At 35.6% G+C, this 20,255-nt stretch overlaps 2 protein-coding genes and 1 long non-coding RNA gene across 3 annotated transcripts in view; 2 read left to right on the top strand and 1 right to left on the bottom strand.

Annotated features, from left to right (window-relative positions):
- LOC135835928 (uncharacterized) overlaps positions 1 to 20,255 on the bottom strand; it is a 174,679-nt gene that overhangs the window by 135,267 nt on the left and 19,157 nt on the right. The gene's annotated exons all lie outside the window — the stretch shown is intronic.
- On the top strand, positions 484 to 9,848 carry LOC135835728 (pepsin-2B-like). The gene is made up of 9 exons (XM_065350127.1): positions 484 to 660; positions 1,787 to 1,868; positions 2,075 to 2,210; positions 2,304 to 2,431; positions 2,512 to 2,696; positions 8,843 to 8,974; positions 9,087 to 9,252; positions 9,360 to 9,452; positions 9,551 to 9,848. The coding sequence occupies exons 1-9, from the start codon at positions 590 to 592 to the stop codon at positions 9,731 to 9,733; spliced, it is 1,176 nt and encodes a 391-aa protein (XP_065206199.1). The 5' UTR covers positions 484 to 589; the 3' UTR covers positions 9,734 to 9,848.
- Positions 10,620 to 18,377, top strand: LOC135835718 (uncharacterized). The gene is made up of 9 exons (XM_065350119.1): positions 10,620 to 10,808; positions 10,894 to 11,029; positions 16,693 to 16,822; positions 16,895 to 17,013; positions 17,100 to 17,284; positions 17,380 to 17,502; positions 17,586 to 17,751; positions 17,839 to 17,931; positions 18,031 to 18,377. The coding sequence occupies exons 1-9, from the start codon at positions 10,723 to 10,725 to the stop codon at positions 18,172 to 18,174; spliced, it is 1,182 nt and encodes a 393-aa protein (XP_065206191.1). The 5' UTR covers positions 10,620 to 10,722; the 3' UTR covers positions 18,175 to 18,377.

The raw sequence follows: 20,255 nt of genomic DNA, 5'->3' as shown, positions 1-20,255 counted from the left end.
TCACTGAAAAGTACAAGTGAAAAATGTTTTCTCATAAATTTCTACGGTATAGGTACATAGTTCTCATAATTGATTATTGAGGAAGGAGATGGAAGTTGATAATATTCAACCGGGCATTGCAGACAAATCATTATTAAGCATTTTTCAACGAATCATATTTTTGAAAAACATTTACATAATTCAGATGGGACTGTGAGAGAATTCCTCAACACAACGCCCAAAAAAATCTGCACTGGCACCCCCCTCCCTCCCTCCCTCCCAAAAAAATAATCAATGCAGATGCTAATTAAAATTCACGAATTACAAAACGGTACCTATTATTTTGGCCGAAGATGGATTTCGATTTAGTATACGATTAATTCGAAAAGAGCGAAGGACGCTATAAATACATTACAATTAGCAAAATGAGAAAAAAATTATAACCTACCTGAATTGCAATTAATTTTTTCATTATATTTCGCAATTCAAATACCAATTAATATTTTCGGGATCGTCGCCTATTCCTATTCAGCTACTTAGTATACTTGCACAGTACATATACCTGCGTACACTTGCGTTGTATTTCAAAGAAAAGATACCGAACTGAAATATGAAGCTATTCGGTTCCCTGGTGCTTTTTATAAGTGTCTATCAGACAATATGCGTTTCTGCTCTTCCAAGGTAAGAAAACAGTATTGCCAGATTTTTAATTTAAACTTCTACAGAAGCTTGGATCAAATTAAATTCATTATTGTACGTAGCCACTAAAGTAAAGACAAAAGAGTCGTACGAATTTTCATTCGACCTCTATCAAAGTTTCAAAGCTGTTTGTTTTTTTTTTTTTAATCGTAATATCTCACAAAGTACCTACTTCACAGAAAAAATACAGCGAGGGGCCAATTCTCTTTTTTTTTATCAAGTATGGGGAAAAGGGTCCTAAAATTACCGTAAATTTTTTTGGATAAAAATCGTTTTCTAAATTGCATTTTAAGCTCAAATCCACAATTTAAAGAAATTTGGGTTCACAGCTTTTTTGCAATTTTTGGACCCCTCCTCCAAAATTCTGAAAAAACTAAAATACAACTCCGACGTACTTTAATATGGTTGGAATATTGATTTTTCTCACGAATACTTTACTGAAAAAATGCAGCGAAGAACCAATTTCATTTTAAGGGCCTGGGCCCTAAAATCAACGTACATTTTTTTTTTTGAAAAAAATATCAGGTACCTATTTTCTAAATTGCGTTTATCGTTTAACCTTGAAACCAAAATTTGAACCGATGTGCTTCAAGAAGGGCCGAGATATGCTCCGACCCCCCCCCCCTAAAATTTATAAAAACTAAAATAACTTCGCATCAACAACGTGGCGAAGGACCAATTTCAATTTTGAGGGCCCCGAATTCGAGAGCTAGAGGTGGTCGAGATGTGCCCCATAAAACCAATTTTTGGACCCCTTACACAAAATTTTGAAAAAAAAACAACATACAATGCCCTCACTTTAGATTTTAAGAGTCTTCAAATTTGAGGAGGGGGGCATATTCATTTTGAAATTGTTTTTCGACCTCAAAACATGTTTAAAACCCAACTTGGTTCCATAAAGACTGAGATATGCCCCAAAAAACAAATTTTGGCGACCTTTTTCCCTTACAATTTTGAAAAAATTTGAACACTACCACAACATATTTTACCCTATGTTTGATGGAAATTTGAACCCCCTATGACCCCCTCCCCCACAATGGTAGAGGCACTCAAACTGAGGAACGGAGCCATCTGGTATCTATACCGTATAATTGTGATTATTTTCAAGGTCACCCTTGTCGAGCGGACACTTTCAACGAGTCAAAAGGCAAGCAGTCCTCAATAAAATTCCTCTAGAAAGCGACAACAGGGTGAGTAAATTGTCAATTTTTTTTCTCGAAAATACGAATAGACTACAAAATACACGAATAAAGAAATTCCTGATAAATAATTTCGATAAACATGCCACATACAATGAAACGTCATTGAACAAGTACTTCGACAGTAATTTTTAGTATTCGGCGTAAAAAATTAATTAAAAAACTACACAATCGTTAATACTTATTGTGTTTTACAGATGACGTATTATGGTAACGTTTCAATCGGAACTTCGCTTGACGGATCGCATCAAACCTTTAAAATACTTTTCGATACAGGCACAGGCGCATTTTGGGTACTTTCCTCGAAATGTGCTGATCCAATCTGCGAACAAAGTAGGTACATGGACCTACATGGACATCTTCACCTTACAATCAGCATTAAAATGCTGAGAAAATTTCAAAATGGCGTTTTTTTTTCTTTTACAGAAACTCATAATCGGTATTATAATTATAGATCAATAACTACCAAGATTCCAGGAATTAAGTCTATCGATAATGAAGTGCATGTACGGGGCGAGTGGGCGGCCGGATTTTGGACGATGGATGATGTTTTTGTAAATCACATAACTATTTTGCGATCACTTCCAGTTCATTTATTGACAAGTCTTACCCGATGCATAAAAATTTTACGCAGGTAGGCGATGTCACGCTTAAACAGATCCTGTTTCTCGAAGCTAGGGAAGTATCCGAGAATTATAAAAAAGAAGTATTCGACGGTGTAATGGGATTTGGATACGACCCCCAGAAAGCAAGTGACAGTTTTATAAACAGACTTTGCGAATTTTCAAATGATAAAAAAGTCTCCTTTTATTTAGAAAGGTAAGTACAAGTCACATGATAACTCTGAACCAGCCAGAAAAGGCTATTCCCAGGTAAGGTAGGCGAAATGGCCCGGTTCCCAGATTTAGAAAATTATAATGGATTATTATTGGCTAACTCGATCCAAAATGTCGACCAATGTTGATAGACATTCATGTCGACAATTGGTGCGACATAGCCGACAATATAGGGCCAAAATTTGCATCGACATGTGGGATCCAAATGTGCTGGGTGTGGATGGATCGACATGTTTGTCAATACCCTGCTCTGAAAAAGTTGAAAAATCAATTTCAAAAATTGAAAAATTTCTTCCAAAAATGATTTTCTCAAAAGGTGGCTAGTGCTCATGCTGAAAGCAGCATCGATGCAGAGGCCACCTTCGAGAACTACAGAGACGGAAGGTCTGAACAAGATAAGAAGTTGAAGATAACCTCCTTATATTGAAGAGGTACAATACTTTATCTAAGAGTACTGAACTAATACATTTTCATGTCGACAACATGTCAATGTGAAAGACATCAACAAATACATCCACAATATCAACGTAATTTTCAAAGTTTGAGAAATCATTGAAAATTTAGTTGAGGTTGGTGTTGATGTATTTGTGGATCATCAACTTTCACATCGACATATCATTGACAACTCCAAACTATGAAAAAATGAATAATTTTGTAAATGCCATCAAAAATTTGTTTGTCTTTAAGAGATTTTAAACCACAGTCACGTGAAATCACAGCCGAGGATGGTACAGTTGCATGGGACTCTAAAAAGATTTTAGAGAACTGGAGATTGTATTGTAGCAAGCTATATCAGAGTGAACCACAGAACCCAAACAACAATGAAGTACCAGGAATTGTAGTAGATAGTGTAGAAGAGCCAGAAATCTTACTTGACGAAGTGAGAGATGCCATCAAGGCGTTGAGAAAACGTAAAGCGCCTGGATGTGATGGTATTGAGGCTGAGATACTACAGTCCATGGGTAAGAAAGCAGAGAAGGTGATCTGGAAGATATGCAACAACATATGGCACAAAAGAGAATGGCCAGAAGATTGGTGCAAATCAGTGTTAATCCCACTACACAAGAAAGGGGATACAAAAAATTGTGCCAACTATCGCACAATAGCCCTAATTCCACATGCCAGTAAAGTGATGCTCCGAATAATCAACAACAGAGTCAAGGCATACTTACATAGGCAGATTCCACCTGAACAAGCAGGATTTATGCCTGGAAGAGGCACAAGAGAGCAGATCTTGAACATCAGACAAATAATCGAAAAGTTCCGCGAATTCAACATCCCTGCGGTACTATGCTTCATTGATTATGCAAAGGCCTTTGACTGTGTCAACTGGATATAGCTATATGAGATACTACACAAGATGGGAGTTCCAGAGCACCTAATTGAGCTGATCAAATCGCTGTATGACTAGAACGAGATGATGGTGAGAGTAGGCGGAGAAGAGTCAAACACGTTTCAGTCAGAACGATGAGTAAGGCAGGGCTGCATACTCTTGCCTCTGTTGTTCAACATCTACGGCGAGTACATCATGAGGAAAGCCTTGGAGAATTGGGAAGGTGGCATCAAGATAGGAGGAAGAAGAATCTCCAATCTCCGCTACGCTGATGATACCACCTTAATAGCCGCAAGTGAAGAGGAACTGGCAGAACTGACCAAGCGAGTCAGGATGGTTAGTGAAGACATGGGACTCCTCATAAATGTGGGGAAAACCAAGGTCATGGTAGTTGATAGAGCTGGACACCTACCAGAATCTGAAGCCTTGAACGAATTCGAAAAAGTGAACTCATTTATTTACTTGGGTTCACTGGTAGATGCTGATGGAGGATCAACCAAGGAAATTAGAAGAAGAATTGCTCTTGGGAAAGCAGCGATATCTCGGTTGAGAAAAGTCACCACCAACCGGAAAATCTCCATAAAAACAAGGAAGAGACTAATCAGGACGCTAGTTTTCCCAGTTTTCTTATATGGAGCGGAGACCTGGACATTGAAGCAAGATGATTGAAGAAGAATTGATGCTTTTGAAATGTGGGTATGGCGCAGGATGCTGAGGATACCATACACTACGCACCGAACAAATGCGTCAATTGTGGAACAACTGCAAGAACCAACCAGGCTGAATAAAATATGTGAGACCAGGATAATGAGTTATTTTGGACACATAGCCAGAAGAGGACTGGAAAACATTGAAAAGGAAATTCTTTTTGGCAAGGTCCGCGGAACACGAGGGAGAGGAAGATCTCCAACAAGGTGGACCGATACGGTCTGGAAAATAGCTGGCTCAGTTGCGAATGCGGCCACACTAGCTCAAGACAGAGAGGAGTGGTGGTCGTTGTTGGGGGCACACTAGTCGCTTGCAACTATGACGTTGATGATGAGTCAAACAAGATGATATTTTAAAATGTTTACTGAACTTTATTAAATGCTAAAACTAAAACAAAATCAGAAATAATGAGAAAATTTCAAAAATGTTTACCAACTTGGCTTATTTACAGACAGAAAATTCCTACTAAATAACTGATTGATCACTATTCTATCATTATATTCATGGGAAAAAAAAGGTCGATGCAAATATCGATGTCAACAATTGTTGTGCGTGTACAAATGGTGTTCATCAAATCTTGAGCTTCGTCCACACTATAGACACTGCACCTGCGTATAAGACAACCAACTGGCAGCCATCTTGACAAAATATCCTGTGTAACACCAATTCATCCTGCTGGGTGCTCTTTGCAGCGTTGTAGTCGATTTTGCAGGCAACAGGGAAAAGGGAGGGTTGTGTAGTCCGCAAGGAACTCCTGACTGCGCGCGCAGTTAGGAGTTGCTTGCGGACTACACAACCCTCCCTTTTCCCTGTTGCCTGCAAAATCGACTACAACGCTGCAAAGAGCACCCAGCGAGATAAATTGGCGTTACACAACTCTTCTTTACTGTTTCCATTCCCCTCGGCCTGCAGTTGTTTGTCTTATACGCAGGTCCAGTGTCTATAGTCCACACAATCCAATATGTTTGACAAATCTCTAGATTTGCCAAATATATTGGAACGTGTGGACACACTGATTACTCATCAAATAAATTTGAAGTGATTTGAAAACCAATTAACTTCATTGATGATTTTCAAGTTCATTCTGAAAACCATCCAATATTTCCAACAAATGAGTCAAACTGCACCGGCTCGGAACATCATTACTTGATAATTTTTCAACATTTGATGAGAAAATCAGTTGAAGTGTGGTTTGAGATTAGAATTATATCATTTTATGAGTACAATCGTTTTCCAGAATAGCTTACGTACCTTCTTCTTTTTTGAATGAGAAATAATTGAGAATTAATACTGAAATAATTCAACTTTTGTCAGACAACTTTCCTCACGCATTTCTTGATTCAGTTGATTCCCATAACTGTCGAGTGTTTAAATTACATTAGAAAGATCCCTAACATCATTAAAGTTTATTATTCATTGGGAAAAATAAAAAACAATCACAATAGCAATTTGAATGGGAAATTAAGAAAATCACTCAAAATTGCAGCTATATCACTCTCTTATCACGTTATCACAGCAGACGATTGGAAGTCTCGTCATTCAGAGATTTGAACTTGTGGATGCTCTGACAGGCGTTCAAATCATCAAATACAGATTTGATCGAAATATTTGACAAATCAGATTTGTCAAATATATTGGACCGTCTGGACCCAGCTTTACTATAAAATTCAAAAGCTATGAAAAAAATTCCAAAATTGTAGATACTAAAAAGTCATTTAGTAACCTTATTCGTTCTAGATCATGGATAGGTTCAAAATCCGGTGAAATGAATGAAAAAAGTGATTTCAAAAATAGCTGAATGATAAATTATACAATTTATATTTTTCATTGGAAATTACAAACCATCAAAAAATTGGCCAACTTAATCCAAATTTGGCTTGACATCGAGAGGAAAAAATTTTTCGACCAAAACTGATCTATCAAGAGGGACAAATCGTTTGAAAAATTAATTTTTTAGCATTTTTGAAGGTCCTTAACCCCTACTAAATATTCTGAAAAAAAGTATACTTACGTTGTGTATTTCATCTATAGATGTGATGAACATAAGTATCATTTTTATTTTGCAAGCAAAAGCAGGAATTGAGAAAAATAAAGATTTGTGACCTTGAAAATTTCAGGCCCATACACAGGGTATCTACAAATTCAAAAACCGGGTTGGTCAACAAATTCAAACTGGTTATTATTGGCGTAATGTATTCTACACATTACGGCAATAAAAACTTGGTATGAATTTTTTGGAACCAGTTCACTAATTTGCAACCAATTTACAAAAAATACTCAAAAATTGTAGATAGAAAAAAAGCTTTAAACAAAAGTTGTAGAGTGTGAAAAATTACACAATTCTGTTTAACCACATTTTGAAACCAGTTCATTGGTCCATATTCAGCCACCAGTTTTTGGCAATCATCTAAAAATTGAAGATAGCGAAAAAAGATTGAAACAAAAGTTGTAAAGCGTGAAAAATTGAATTATTTTTGCTGATCGGATTTTGAAACCATTGTTAATTCGCAGCCAGTTATTGAAAATTATCCAAGAATTGTAGATATGTAGTGAAAAAAGTTTGAAACAAAAGTTATAGCATGAAAAATAACACAATCCTGGGAATCACATTTTGAAACCGGTTCATTGGTTCGCATTCAGCAACCAGTTTTTGACAAAGACAATCATCTAAAAATTGGAGATAGGGGAAAAAACTTGAAACAGAAGTTGTAGAGGGTGAAAAATTGAATTATTTTTGCTGTTCAGATTTTGAAACCAGTTTATTAATTTGCAGCCAGTTATCAAAAATTATCCAAAAATTATAGATAATGAAAAAAGCTTGAAACAAAAGTTGTAGGGCGTGAAAAATTATTACACAAATCTGTCTATGATCACGTTTTGAAACTGGTTCATTGGTTCGCATTTAGCAACCAGTTTTTGACATTCACCAAAAATTGAAGATAGCGAAAAAAGCTTGAAACAAATAGTTGTGTAGAACGTGAAAAAGTACACATTCTGTCTTACAACATTTTGAAACCGGTTCATTGGTTCGCATTTAGCAATCAGTTTTTGACAATCACCTAAAAATTGAGGATAGATAAAAAACTAAAAAAATTTGAAACATGAGTTGTAGAGTGTGAAAAATTGAACCATTTTCGCTAATCAGATTTTGAAACCAGTTCATTAATTCTCAGCAAGCCATCGAAAAATACCTGGTTCCAAATTAATCAGCCATTTTCAAACTCCCATCATCAAAAGTGGTTCAATTTTCCACGCTCAACAACTTCAGTTTCAAGTTTTTTTCTCCATCTTCAATTTTTAGGTGATTGTCAAAAACTGGTTGCTAAATGCGAACCAATGAACCGGTTTCAAAATGTGATTATAGACAGAATTGTGTAATTTTTCACGCCCTACAACTTTGTTACAAGATTTTTTCTCAATTTTCAATTTTTAGGTTATTTTTGATAACTGGTTGCAACAAAATGAACCGGTTTCAAAATCAGATCAGCGAAAACGGTCCAATTTTTCACGCTCTACAACTTTTGTTTCAAGCTTTTTTCCTATCTTCAATTTTTAGGTGATTGTCAAAAACTGGTTGCTGAATGCGAACCAATGAACCGGTTTCAAAATGTGATTATAGACAGAATTGTGTAATTTTTCACGCTCTATAACTTTTGTTTCAAGCTTTTTTCCTATCTTCAATTTTTAGGTGATTCTATAACCTTTGTTCAAGCTTTTTTCTGTATCTAAAATTTTTGGATAATTTTCGATAACTGGCTGCGAATTAATAAACCGGTTTCAAAATCCGATCAGCAAAAATAATTAAAATTTTCACGCTCTAAAATTCCACTCAACATTTTTTTTGAAGGTACCCAACAATAATTCATTATAATTTTCCAAATCTGGAACAGGCTCATTCTGCCTCTCTTACCGGGGACCTTACCTTTTGAAAAAAAAAATCCAAAAAACATGCATCATCATAATATTTACAATAGTGAACTTTCTATGATGCCAGTTGAAAAACCATGTAGACTTTGAGTACAAAAAAAGCTGAAAATGTGAAAAAATATGTACCATCTATACCGAATTTTTTGCTATTTCTTTCAAAGGAATAAGAGCCCAGTAGAAAGACATGGCAAAGGCGAAGTGGCGTTATGCGGGGAAGATAGAGCCAAATTCGAGGGTAATCCACGGTACATTCCCGTTGACGATGGATGGTTTTGGAGAATTAAAGTCGAAACGTAAGTATTCTCATATCGATTAGAAACACGTGTTTATACTACATAAAAAACACGAAGTTAATCAAACAGTTTTTTTTTTATCTTAATCGCATTTGCATCTTTATTCAAAAAGGGTTCTATGGTATGGTGATCAAAACAGTTATGTTAAAGAAAGGCGAGAGAATACTAAAGCTTTATTTGTTACTGCCGAGCCTTACATTGCTGGACCAGAAGGTTTAGTTCGGACAATCTTCGCGGACACAAAGAGTGAATACGATGAAGCGACTGGTTTACGAAAGGTAAATTCATACACACACATCCCACATGTGTATTTTCTGATGAGAGAAAAAAAATGAATATTTTCTCTTCGTTAAATCCATGTCTCAACCTGTTACCTCATTCGTAGGTTGATTGCGAAAAAATTCACGAATTGTCAGGTTTTACATTCAGAATAGGTGGTATTGATTATCCACTCTGGGCACCGGATTTCGTCATAGAGGTAAGGCATATTATTTTGGTTCTTTTCAAATCGTTCTTTTTTAAAAAATAATTACAATATAAGAAAGTATCTACGAATAAACCATTCGATTTGTGTAGCCACTGGACGCTAAAAAAGATCCGAAAGCCTGCATACTCGGTATCAAAATACTGCCCAAAAACGATGTTTCGGATTGGGTTTTCGGATCTGTTTTCATCAGGAAGTATTACACTATATTCGACGCGAAAAATAAACAAATCGGATTAGCTAAAAGCATACAAAAAATTATAGTGGTACCGTAAAATGTAAAATACGAGTATAATGTAAAATATCATCCCAGTCAACACAAATTAATCCTATCTTTAAACTACTATAATAAGATACTTTATGAAAAAATATACGGAATCGAAACTTCAAGCGTTTTTCTTCCTTAATAGAAATACCACAAGGTGTACCATTTTAATCACAGAAAAGTAACGTAAGATGCAAAAAAAAAAACATCATTACGACTGAATGATTTTCTCTTCTCAACTGAAGAAGTCAAGGTGTTGGAGAACAAATTTTCATCAAAACCAATAGAATACTGTTCCAAGTACACTGAGAAAAATCACTTCAGTAAAAATTACTGAAAAGTTTAGTAAAGAGGACCTCTGGTCACTTTTTTGTAGTATTTACTACATTTCTTAGTACAAACTACTAAGAAACGTAGTAAAATGTACTTTTTCTACTGCATTTCTTAGTATTATGTACTACAAAATGTAGTAAATTCTACAAAAAGGATTACCAGAGGGCCTCTTTACTAAATTTTACAGTAACTTCTACTAAACAGTTCTCTCAGTGTAGGTATATCAAAATAGAAACTGTGCCTACAGTATGATCATAAATGTTGTAAATTCCACAGTGAGGAATCATCCTAACGGAAATATTTTTTACGTCGATGGAATTTAAAATATCTACACAATTTTCTGCGAAAAAAAATAACAAATGGGGGACATTTCAAGCACACAGGATGCTGATGACTTAAGATACAGAGTTATTCATTTCGAAAAATTACACAGAATTGCCTAGAATTATACAGGATGCTGATCATATTCATACAAATGATAAAGAAGCATCACTTCTATAAAAATTATTAATAGGAAATTGATAACCACATAGTACACGCATCCTATATAAATAGGTACTTCAAACCTGAAAAAAATCAGATACAGTAAGAATCAGAATACGCGTTAGCTGATTCAAAACATTATTCCGTGTTCGAGTACTTTCAAAAAATCATAACTGTTTAAAAATGAAGTCGTTCTGCGCGTTATTTTTAATATTTTTCATCAAAGTATGCCATCTGGAACAAGTTTCCAGCCAAACAAATGCTATCAAGTAAGAAAAATCTTCTTTTTTTTTTAAATCAGCGAAATATTTCGAACGATTGAATTCGACAATAATTTTAATATTCATTTCGAAGGATACCAATATCAAGAAATCCTCTAACGCCAGAAATGCTGAATGATTTTGCATGGGAATTGAACGTACAACGACAGCAAAAAACACTCAAAAAAAAATCTAAAGAACCAGAAATTCCTCTTCGAAATCGCCTGAACGTGAGTATTGCCAAGAATTTATTGATTTTTTTCATCTTCGTTGCTTCTAAGTTTAAATTCAGTTCTAACGTGGATTTTATTTTCGGATTTAATCCTTCTCAGTATTTTTACTTTCTTTCAAAATTGGGACAGCTGAGGGGTCAAATGCGAAAAAAAAATAGATGTTAGAAACTTGGCTACCTCAAATTAAAAACGATTGAATACTCGAACTCAGCACCATCGAAACCTTTACAGCCATACTTCTTGAGTAAGCGCGTTTGAAAAATTGCAACTTGAAATTTGGCTGTTTTTTGGATATTATTGTAGGTACATTTACTAGCTGGAAAAATTGACTCATTTTTGGGCTTAAAATTCTTTAAAACTTCTCAAAAACATGCCCTTAGAAATATTCGAACTTTTCGCAGAATTTTAACTCATCTCGATACGTTGCGTAACACCTTTATCAAAAAATCAGAAAATCGTGAGCGAGTTTCAGAGCTTAAGATACATAAAAATACTCAAGAAACATTCACGTTGAAATATTCGAATTTTTTGAAAAAAATTGCACCAAAAAATCGTGACTCAATTTTGGGCCTTATAATTTTTCAAAAATGCTAAAGAATCATTTTTGTCAAACTATCTCAATGTTCTGCAAAATTTTTACTCATTTTGATACCTTGTATGACTTTTTTTTTCAAAAATGCTAAAAATCATAAGCAAATTTTCAGTTCAAAACTTTTTTTGAAATTTTTTAAAAACATTTTTGCCGAAATATTTGAATTATTTGTAAAATTTTAACCTATTTTGATAGGTCGCAAGTTCATTTAAAAATAATTCCAACAGAAATTCATTTTACTCAAAATTAAAGAGGACCTAAACTTTTGACTTCAACTGCACCATAATGTTCCGGCCATTTTCATCAACTTGAGTTCCCTGAAATTCTAACTGAATTTTATGGGACACAAAAATGCCAGTTGGGCAGTTGAATTCAATTTTTTAAAACTTTTTCCCAACTGCACTGTTGAAAAGATAAAAGATGAAAATAAAATAAAAGTTTAGTTGCCCAAAAGTTGATTTTATTGCGACGTAATCCAGTCGAAAATCGGACATTTCAGTTAGAACTCGTAGCTTACATGAATTGAACCTCCCTAATTCGTTTTTTACGAATTCTTCACATTCTGGAGCCTCCAGTGCACAATCATGTTTTCTCCAGAAATTTCGAACATCTCCAGAACGTTTAGACATTAACTTGGGCAACTAAAATTTTGGTTCACACTTACTTTCTGCCAGTTTAATCAAAAAATGTACACTTCCTGTAAATTCTAAATTTGGGGAGGCTCCGATGACACAAAATCAAAAAAACCTATAAAAAATGCACTTTTTTGCAGCTTTGAAGAGGAGTAAGGAAAGGTTGAAAAGTCGAGACTTCCAAAGGCACATTCAAGTTACCCCCCCCCCCCCCTCCAATAACTTGCCAAATTTAAATTTCCTGGGTCAATTTGAAAAGATGGGGGGTGTGAGACAATATTTTTCAAGGTCAAAAAACACGAAAACAACTGTTTTCTCCCCAACCAGATTGCTATTTTTGACCCAAGGTCATCCCCACTCAAACCCCTTAATTTGTACACCAAACCGAGCCTAAACATCAAATTTGAACGGATTTTGTTGAAACCTCTTCAGTTAAGATGTACCTACCTATATATACAGTACATATGTACATGCAGAAAAATATAAAATGAAATGTTGAAAAAAATAAAAATAGAAGGTGTCTAAGAAAATTTTAAAATGAAAAAGCAGGACTTTAACAAGACTTTTGGCAGGTCATTTTTCAATCACCCTACGACTTCGGTAGGGGGAGGGAGGGAGTGAGGGAGGGAGGGTGGGAGGGAGGAGAAGGTGTCAATTGAATTTACAAGGCAATTATTCGTCAGAATTCGTAATCTGAAATCAACAATTTGCATGTTTTTTGATCATTTTTTTATGTTTTTTCGAGCTCTTTTTCAGTTTTTAATCATTGAAAATTAAATTAAAAAAGAAAAAACAACATTTTATTGCCGAGTGAAGCGAAAGGCTAAAATTATCGGATACAGGGTATCTAACGGATTTTTTTTTTGAAAAAATCACTACTTTTTCACTACCTTTTTTCAAACAAATTTTCAGAATGCCATCCACTCTCGACTCCCCCCCCCCCCCACACAAACAAAAATTAACAAAGTCAAATTTTTCACATGAAAATTTAAAAAAAAAATTGAAACTGGAAGAAAATTTGTAATTTTTATGAAAATTATTGCAAAAAACAATACAAATGAGGAGCTGAGAATCAAAACTCACATTTTCCAAAAAAAAAAAATACCGTTTTATGGCAGATTTGGATATACCGTTTTACACTCTATAATGTGACATATTCGGTTTTTTTGGATCAAAGTCATTTTGGTGTGAAATTCACTTTCAAAACCAAGGGTTAGAATCAAAACTCACTTGGCAAATGTGAGTTTTGATGAAAACTTAGTTTTGTTTGCAAAATTCCATAGGGAAAAGTTTGATAACAAGCTGAATTTTGGTACACGGGGGTTTTTTGATACGCTGAACACGAATTTGGGGTGTCCAGGTGAATCCGGTGTACGCTTCCCCCTTTTTTGTGGACCTTAAGCCCCCAAATTTGTTTTTATGCGTTTAAGTCCGAAAATATGCAATTTTATGCAAAATTTATGTTTTTTGGGTCGCAGAATACGAATTTGACAATATTTTTTTTGTAGGGGTGGGGGATGAGGGGGTGAGGGGGTGAGGGGGGCGAGAAATTCAAAATTTGACTATAATGATGTGTGATATGTCGAAATGTATGTTTTTGAGGGTGTAGATCACGAATTTGACAATATTTTTTTCGTGGGGGGCAATGGTGGGGGCTGAGGGGTGAAAATGGTTAAAAATTCAAAATTTGACTATAATGATGTGTGATATGTCGAAATGTATGTTTTCGAGGTTGTAGATCACGAATTTGACAATATTTTTTTCGTAAGGGTTAATGGTGGGGGATGAAGGGGGTGAAAAATACAAAATTTGACCATAATGATGTGTGATATGTCGAAATGTATGTTTTTGAAGGTGTAGATCACAAATTTGACAATATTTTTTTCGTAGGGGTGAATTGTGGGGGATGAAGGGGGTGAAAACGGTGAACAATTCAAAATTTGACTTTAATGATGTGTGATATGTCGAAATGTACCAAGTATGAATAATTCAACTGAAAGTGAGTAATTTTCATCAATTTACTCGGGCTCTCCAATAGAAAATTCTCCATCCCCCACCCTTCACCTTTTCTACACCTTCAAAAACATACATTTTGACATATCACACATCATTATGGTCAAATTTTGAATTTTTCACCCCCTTCATCCCCCACCATTAACCCCTACGAGAAAAATATTGTCAAATTCGTGATCTACAACCTCGATAACATATATTTGGACATATCACACATCATTATGATCAAACTTTGAATTTTTCACCGTTTTCACCCCCTTCATCCCCCACAATTCACCCCTACGAAAAAAATATTGTCAAATTCGTGATCTACACCTTCAAAAACATACATTTCGACATATCACACATCATTATGGTCAAATTTTGTATTTTTCACCCTCTTCATCCCCCACCATTAACCCTTACGAAAAAAATATTGTCAAATTCGCGATCTACAACCTCGAAAACATACATTTCGACATATCACACATCATCATAGTTAAATTTTGAATTTTCATCCATTTTCACCCTTCAGCCCCCACCATTGACCCCTACGAAAAAAATATTGTCAAATTCGTGATCTACACCCTCAAAAACATACATTTCGACATATCACACATCATTAGAGTCAAATTTTGAATTTCTCGCCCCCCTCACCCCCTCACCCCCTCATCCCCCACCCCTACAAAAAAAATATTGTCAAATTCGTATTCTGCGACCCAAAAAACATACATTTTGCATAAAATTGCATATTTTCGGACTTGAACGCAAAAAAACAAATTTGGGGGCTTAAGGTCCACAAAAAAGGGGGAAGCGTACACCGGATTTACCTGGACACTCCAAATTCGTGTTCAGCGTATCAAAAAACCCCCGAGTACCAAAATTCAGCTTGTTATCAAACTTTTCCCTATCGCCGTAATTAAAACAGTGAAAAAAAATTTGATTGCAAATCTTGGAGTCAAAACTCACATTTGCCATTCTTTGTCTGGATATTAAAGCAGAAGGGAGCTAGGTGAAAATCAGCCAACACCCGGAATCGTGTGCTAGTAGCGCTATCTAATGATTCATTTTGGTATTATAAGTTTTTTCAACTGGCAACACTACTAACTCAGTTTTTCGCGTTTTTCTCAAAATCGTTTATGGTGGCAAATGTGAGTTTTGATTCTCAGCTCCTCAAATAAACGAGCTTATTACATTCGTTATAAGACAAATTGTCACACAAAATTTCAAAATAAAAAATCAGGACTTTGGCAGGACATTTTTTAAACACTAGGGATTTTATAAAAAAAAGAAGCCGGGGAGAGGCAAAATTTTACATTAGAATTTTTCGCTTTTAGTTTTCCAATGTCTTCAACATCCCAAGATTTTTTTCAAGCAAGTGCATGGATGTCGAAAATATACTTCATCACTTCAATTTTTGTTTTTTTTTCACGTTAAAGGTTCTTGCTCATGTACTTAATGAAATTGGGCGAATAAAAAACTTCTTTCAACAAATCAAATTTTTAATTTCGAGAGGGAGGTACATATATGTAAAAAACAAAAAAAAAGCGAACGAGCCCAAACGAAGCGAGGGCAGACGCTTTCATTTCTTTATGCAGGGAGAGTTGATTTTTCTGATTCAAACTTTGAACATTTCTTGAATTTGAACAATAGTTTCTCACAGGGAAAAAGAGTAAACAGCCCGAGCGAAGCGAGGGCAAAAGCTCTCAAAAATGTGTAATTCAAGCTCTAAGAAAGTCGACAAACGAGCTCATTTCTACGGAATAAGATCGAGAAAATTTGAATTTTTTCATTTTTTCACTGCCTTTTCAACAAAATTCACTACTTTTTCACTACCTACACTACTTGTACTACCTGTTAGATACCCTGGGATATTTTTCCAATTTTACCCGAGCGAAGCGAAGATAAAAGCTTTTGAAAGTTTACATCATGAGAGGTACCAAAATAATAATTTTCAACATGAGAAGTTTCAACGCAAAATTTTCGTGTTTTTGGATGATACTGAAATGTTGCACTTTTTCAGCGAATTTTAGACGATTTCTGGTAAAAATGTAGACTTTTTCGCAATTTTAGCGACTTCAGCAACCTCGTAGGCCCCATTAAATTTTCAAACTCTTTCCTGTTTTTCAAAAATAACTTACAACAAAGGAGAGAGTAAGAGAAATTTTTTTAATTTGAAAATTTTTGAATTTTTTCATCTACTAAAGACTAAATATTTTTATAAGTTAGAAATTTTTTCGATCACTTTTAAAAATTCCACAAAAAGGGGAAATTAATTAAAAATTCAGAGTCTGAAAAAAACAGAGCTTTTTGATGAAATTGATGAAACGCAGGATAACTGCAGGACTTGCAGGACTGTTAAGACACCCTGGAAATGATTTTCCGCTCAACTTCCCACCATTTATGCACTAATCATAAATTTAATGAAAATATTCTCTCAACAGCTCGTATACTATGGCCCTATATCTATCGGAACTCCGCCTAAAAAACTGAACGTACTTTTCGACACCGGATCACCTATACTATGGGTTATGACGGAAAAATGCAGTACTTCAGCCTGCGTCAATAAAAAAGGTTGGTGATCGCAACAAAATAAAACAAGCTTACTGAACATCTTCACATTAAACTTTCATCATTTCATTACAGTAAATCACACAAAATACGACCATAAAAAGTCCAAGACGTATGAAAAAACCGAAAAATCTATAAACCTCACCTATGTAATCGGATGGACCTATGGAAAATGGGCATATGAGACCGTTACAGTAAGTCAAAGTGCAATTTGCTTCAATTAAGCATATAAAGTATAACTTTTCAGTGTACCTACTTATTTTTTCGTACTTGATTTCAGCTTGGTAAAATTCCTGTAGCGAAGCAAATTTTTGTCGAAGCCACCGCCATATCAGAAGCGGATAAGCAAATTGCATACGACGGTATCCTGGGACTAGGTTACAACTACACAAGTCCCAATATGTTTGTTCCGAAACTTTGCAAACAAATAAAAGACGATAATAAATTTTCCTTCTATTTCACTCCGTAAGTTTGAATGCAATTGCACTTGACTCGCATCACAGCAAAATCTCAACGTATTTAACTTTCTTGATTATACATATTCTTCCCTCAAATTATAGCAATTTAACGAGCCCTACAGCTGGAGAATTAACATTATGTGGTAAAGATAAATCCAAGTTCAAAGGTAAATTGCACTACGTTTACGAAACCAAGCCAGGTGCGTGGAGGATCCCACTTCAGAAGTAAGTTTGCCAACAACCAGATTAAAAAATTCACACCGATACTGTATGTACATATTTTTAACCCCCACGATCTATTTTACCAGGGTCACGACACCAATTGGACGCAAACATATTACAGAAGTATCTCCGAAATCGGCCGCTTTGATGGATACTGGCACATCATTCATCCTGGGGCCAAGCAGGGCCATTAACTTCATTTATGTACTGCTGAATTCTAAACCATCGAAACAATTTAGTTACATGAGAGAGGTCGGATACTCTACATAGTTTTTATTCATCCTTTCTCCATTTTCTAGGAAGGTATCTACTACTGGAAATATGTATTCGTTTTTACAGGTTGATTGCAAAGGTGTCGACGATCTTCCAGAAATATCGTTCAATTTTGACGGCGAAGAGTTCACACTTTCGGGAAAAGATTACATTATAAAGGTACGAGATAACGTTTTGAGGATCACCCGAATTTAGCCAAGATAACTTAGATATAACAACTTGTAATTTACCAACGTCTTGTTTTACACGTTTATTTAGCTCGCTGGCATTTGCATTGTGGGATTTGATTTCTCCGGAGATCAAGAATGGACATTGGGAGACATTTTCTTCAGAAAGTTTTACGCCGAATTCGATATGGCCCAACATAGAATTGGATTGGCTGAAAGTATACACGAAGAGTGAAGTTGCGCATTCTATCGATTTAAATCGTTTTCATTTACTTGAATATGGAGACCACGTGCATTATCAAGCAACCGTTACATTTTTGTACAGTATTATAGGTACCTACTTGATTAGGGTACCAGTAATCATAACAATTAAAAATGTTTACCTCAACGGTGAACTTTTGAGTTGTTCAGTAATTTGTAATAAATGATTTTACTTTATATGTATTTTATTCATCTCAACTTCAAGCTTCTCTCCCTCATTTTTTTGAGCAAAGTGAACCCATATGATTAATTCCTTAATAAATCAACTCTCACACATCAACGACTAGTAGTTTTCGGTAATTCTGAAGCCTCCAGCGATTTCATAATATTCTCCAAAAATTTTAAATCGCTCTGGAAAAGCCAAAAATGAACTTTAGCACCTATAACTCTGATCGGTGATTATTGAATATACCCTTCAAACGTGAATTTGTGACCGATTCGCAAATTCCAGAAAAATGAAAAAAGATCAAATGCTTGCCAAATTTCAGAGCTGTACAAATATTTTTAAAAGTTGAAAAAAATGCAGGATGGATACATTTTTATGGAATCAACGATTACAAACCATTTGTCGTAGTCGTCTCTCTGCCTGTCTGGTCTATTAAGGTCACTGACTTGCCTGAGTTAACCTCTCATGGTCTTCTGTCTGCCTGCTCAAGGTCATTGACCCGTCTGTGTGGCCTCTCAACATGGAGAAATAACTATGAAGATTGAAGACTGTTGAAAAATCAGACAAAAAATCATGTTTTTTTCATGAGCTTTTTATAGCCTATTTACTTGTCGAACAGGGTTGCCATTCTTTACAGCATCAAAAATAACATATTTCAGGTTTTTTTATTTTTATTTGATTTTTTAAACAAATTTTTCAATTTTTTTTCATTTTATGGACTTTTAAAAAAATTTTCAAGTGTGTTTCGAGGTAAATTCATAACTTTTTCACATGACTTGTTATGACCGTTGGATACCCTGCAATGCCTCTCAAGGCCCTCTGACATCTTAAGGTTTGGTCCTAGAACGTAACTGAATTCGAGCCCTATTCAATCGACTCAATATGTTGAAATTAGAGTAAGAGAATATTATAATGAAAATTTCAACTTTCCAAGATCATGAGGTAAACTTTTTGTATGAATGTCAAAGTTCAAAGTTCAAAGTTCTGCTTCTAGGTTTCAATTCTCTCAAAATTTTTCAAAACCGTTCAAATCGGGTTTTTGGAGGGGGAGGGAGTTAAAAAATAAGGTGCAAACCAAATTTAGAATTCCTAGATTCATTGGGTGAAATTTTGATTTTTCCACATCTTTGGGCGCCTGTACATTTGTTGTGGCCGCCTCTCTGTCTGCCTGTCTGGCCTCTTAAGGTCATTGACCCGTGTGCCTAGCCTCTCAAGAACATACTCTCCGTCGGTATGGCATCTCAAAGTTGTCTATCTGCGTGTCTGCTTCTCAAGGTCATTGACCCGCTTAGCGAAGACAAAATTGTTACACCACTCAAGGTCGTCTGACACTTTAAGGTCATTGACCCGACTGTGTGTTTCCTCAAAGTCGTCTGTCTGGCCAACTCAGGTCATTGACCCGTGCGTTTGTACTTTCAAGGTCACTGACCTACCTGTCTAACTTCCCAAGGTCGTATATCCACCTATGTAGCATCTTAAGGTCATTGACCTGCCAGTAGGTCACATACAAAGCCGTCTGCCGGTCTATATGGCCTCTTAAAGTCATTGTCCCTTTGGATTGGCTTTTCAAGGTGACTGACCTCAGCCTCTCGTAGTCGTCTGCCTACTTGTCTGGTTTATCTGGGTTTTCTGAGTGTCTTTCTGGCTTCCAAAGGTCATCTATCTGCCTCTTTAGCCTTTCAAAGCCATTGACTTGTATGGTTGGCCTTTTAAAGTCACTAACCTGCCTCTTCAATCGCTCAAGGTCATTGACTCGTGTGCCTGGCCTCTCAAGAACATGTTCTCTGTCTATATAACATCCCAAAGTTCTCAAGGTCATTGACCCGTCTGTTTGGCTTCTCAGCAAAGACAAATGGCTATGCCACTCAAGGTCGTCTGACATTTTATGG

This window comes from Planococcus citri, chromosome 1 (assembly GCF_950023065.1).
Source record: "Planococcus citri chromosome 1, ihPlaCitr1.1, whole genome shotgun sequence".
Taxonomy (NCBI): domain Eukaryota; kingdom Metazoa; phylum Arthropoda; class Insecta; order Hemiptera; family Pseudococcidae; genus Planococcus; species Planococcus citri.
The sequence above is the reverse complement of the archived record's forward strand: the minus strand, read 5'-3'. Positions and strand labels throughout refer to the sequence as shown.

Excerpts from the sequence above, each read along its gene's own strand:
- LOC135835718 (XM_065350119.1), top strand. The coding sequence starts at position 10,723 with ATGAAGTCGTTCTGCGCGTTATTTTTAATATTTTTCATCAAAGTATGC. Across the intron at positions 17,014-17,099 it reads GGGCATATGAGACCGTTACA|CTTGGTAAAATTCCTGTAGC; the intron begins GTAAGTCAAAGT and ends ACTTGATTTCAG. Across the intron at positions 17,932-18,030 it reads GAAAAGATTACATTATAAAG|CTCGCTGGCATTTGCATTGT; the intron begins GTACGAGATAAC and ends ACGTTTATTTAG.
- LOC135835728 (XM_065350127.1), top strand. The coding sequence starts at position 590 with ATGAAGCTATTCGGTTCCCTGGTGCTTTTTATAAGTGTCTATCAGACA. Across the intron at positions 2,211-2,303 it reads TGATCCAATCTGCGAACAAA|AAACTCATAATCGGTATTAT; the intron begins GTAGGTACATGG and ends TTTCTTTTACAG. Across the intron at positions 9,453-9,550 it reads CACCGGATTTCGTCATAGAG|CCACTGGACGCTAAAAAAGA; the intron begins GTAAGGCATATT and ends CGATTTGTGTAG.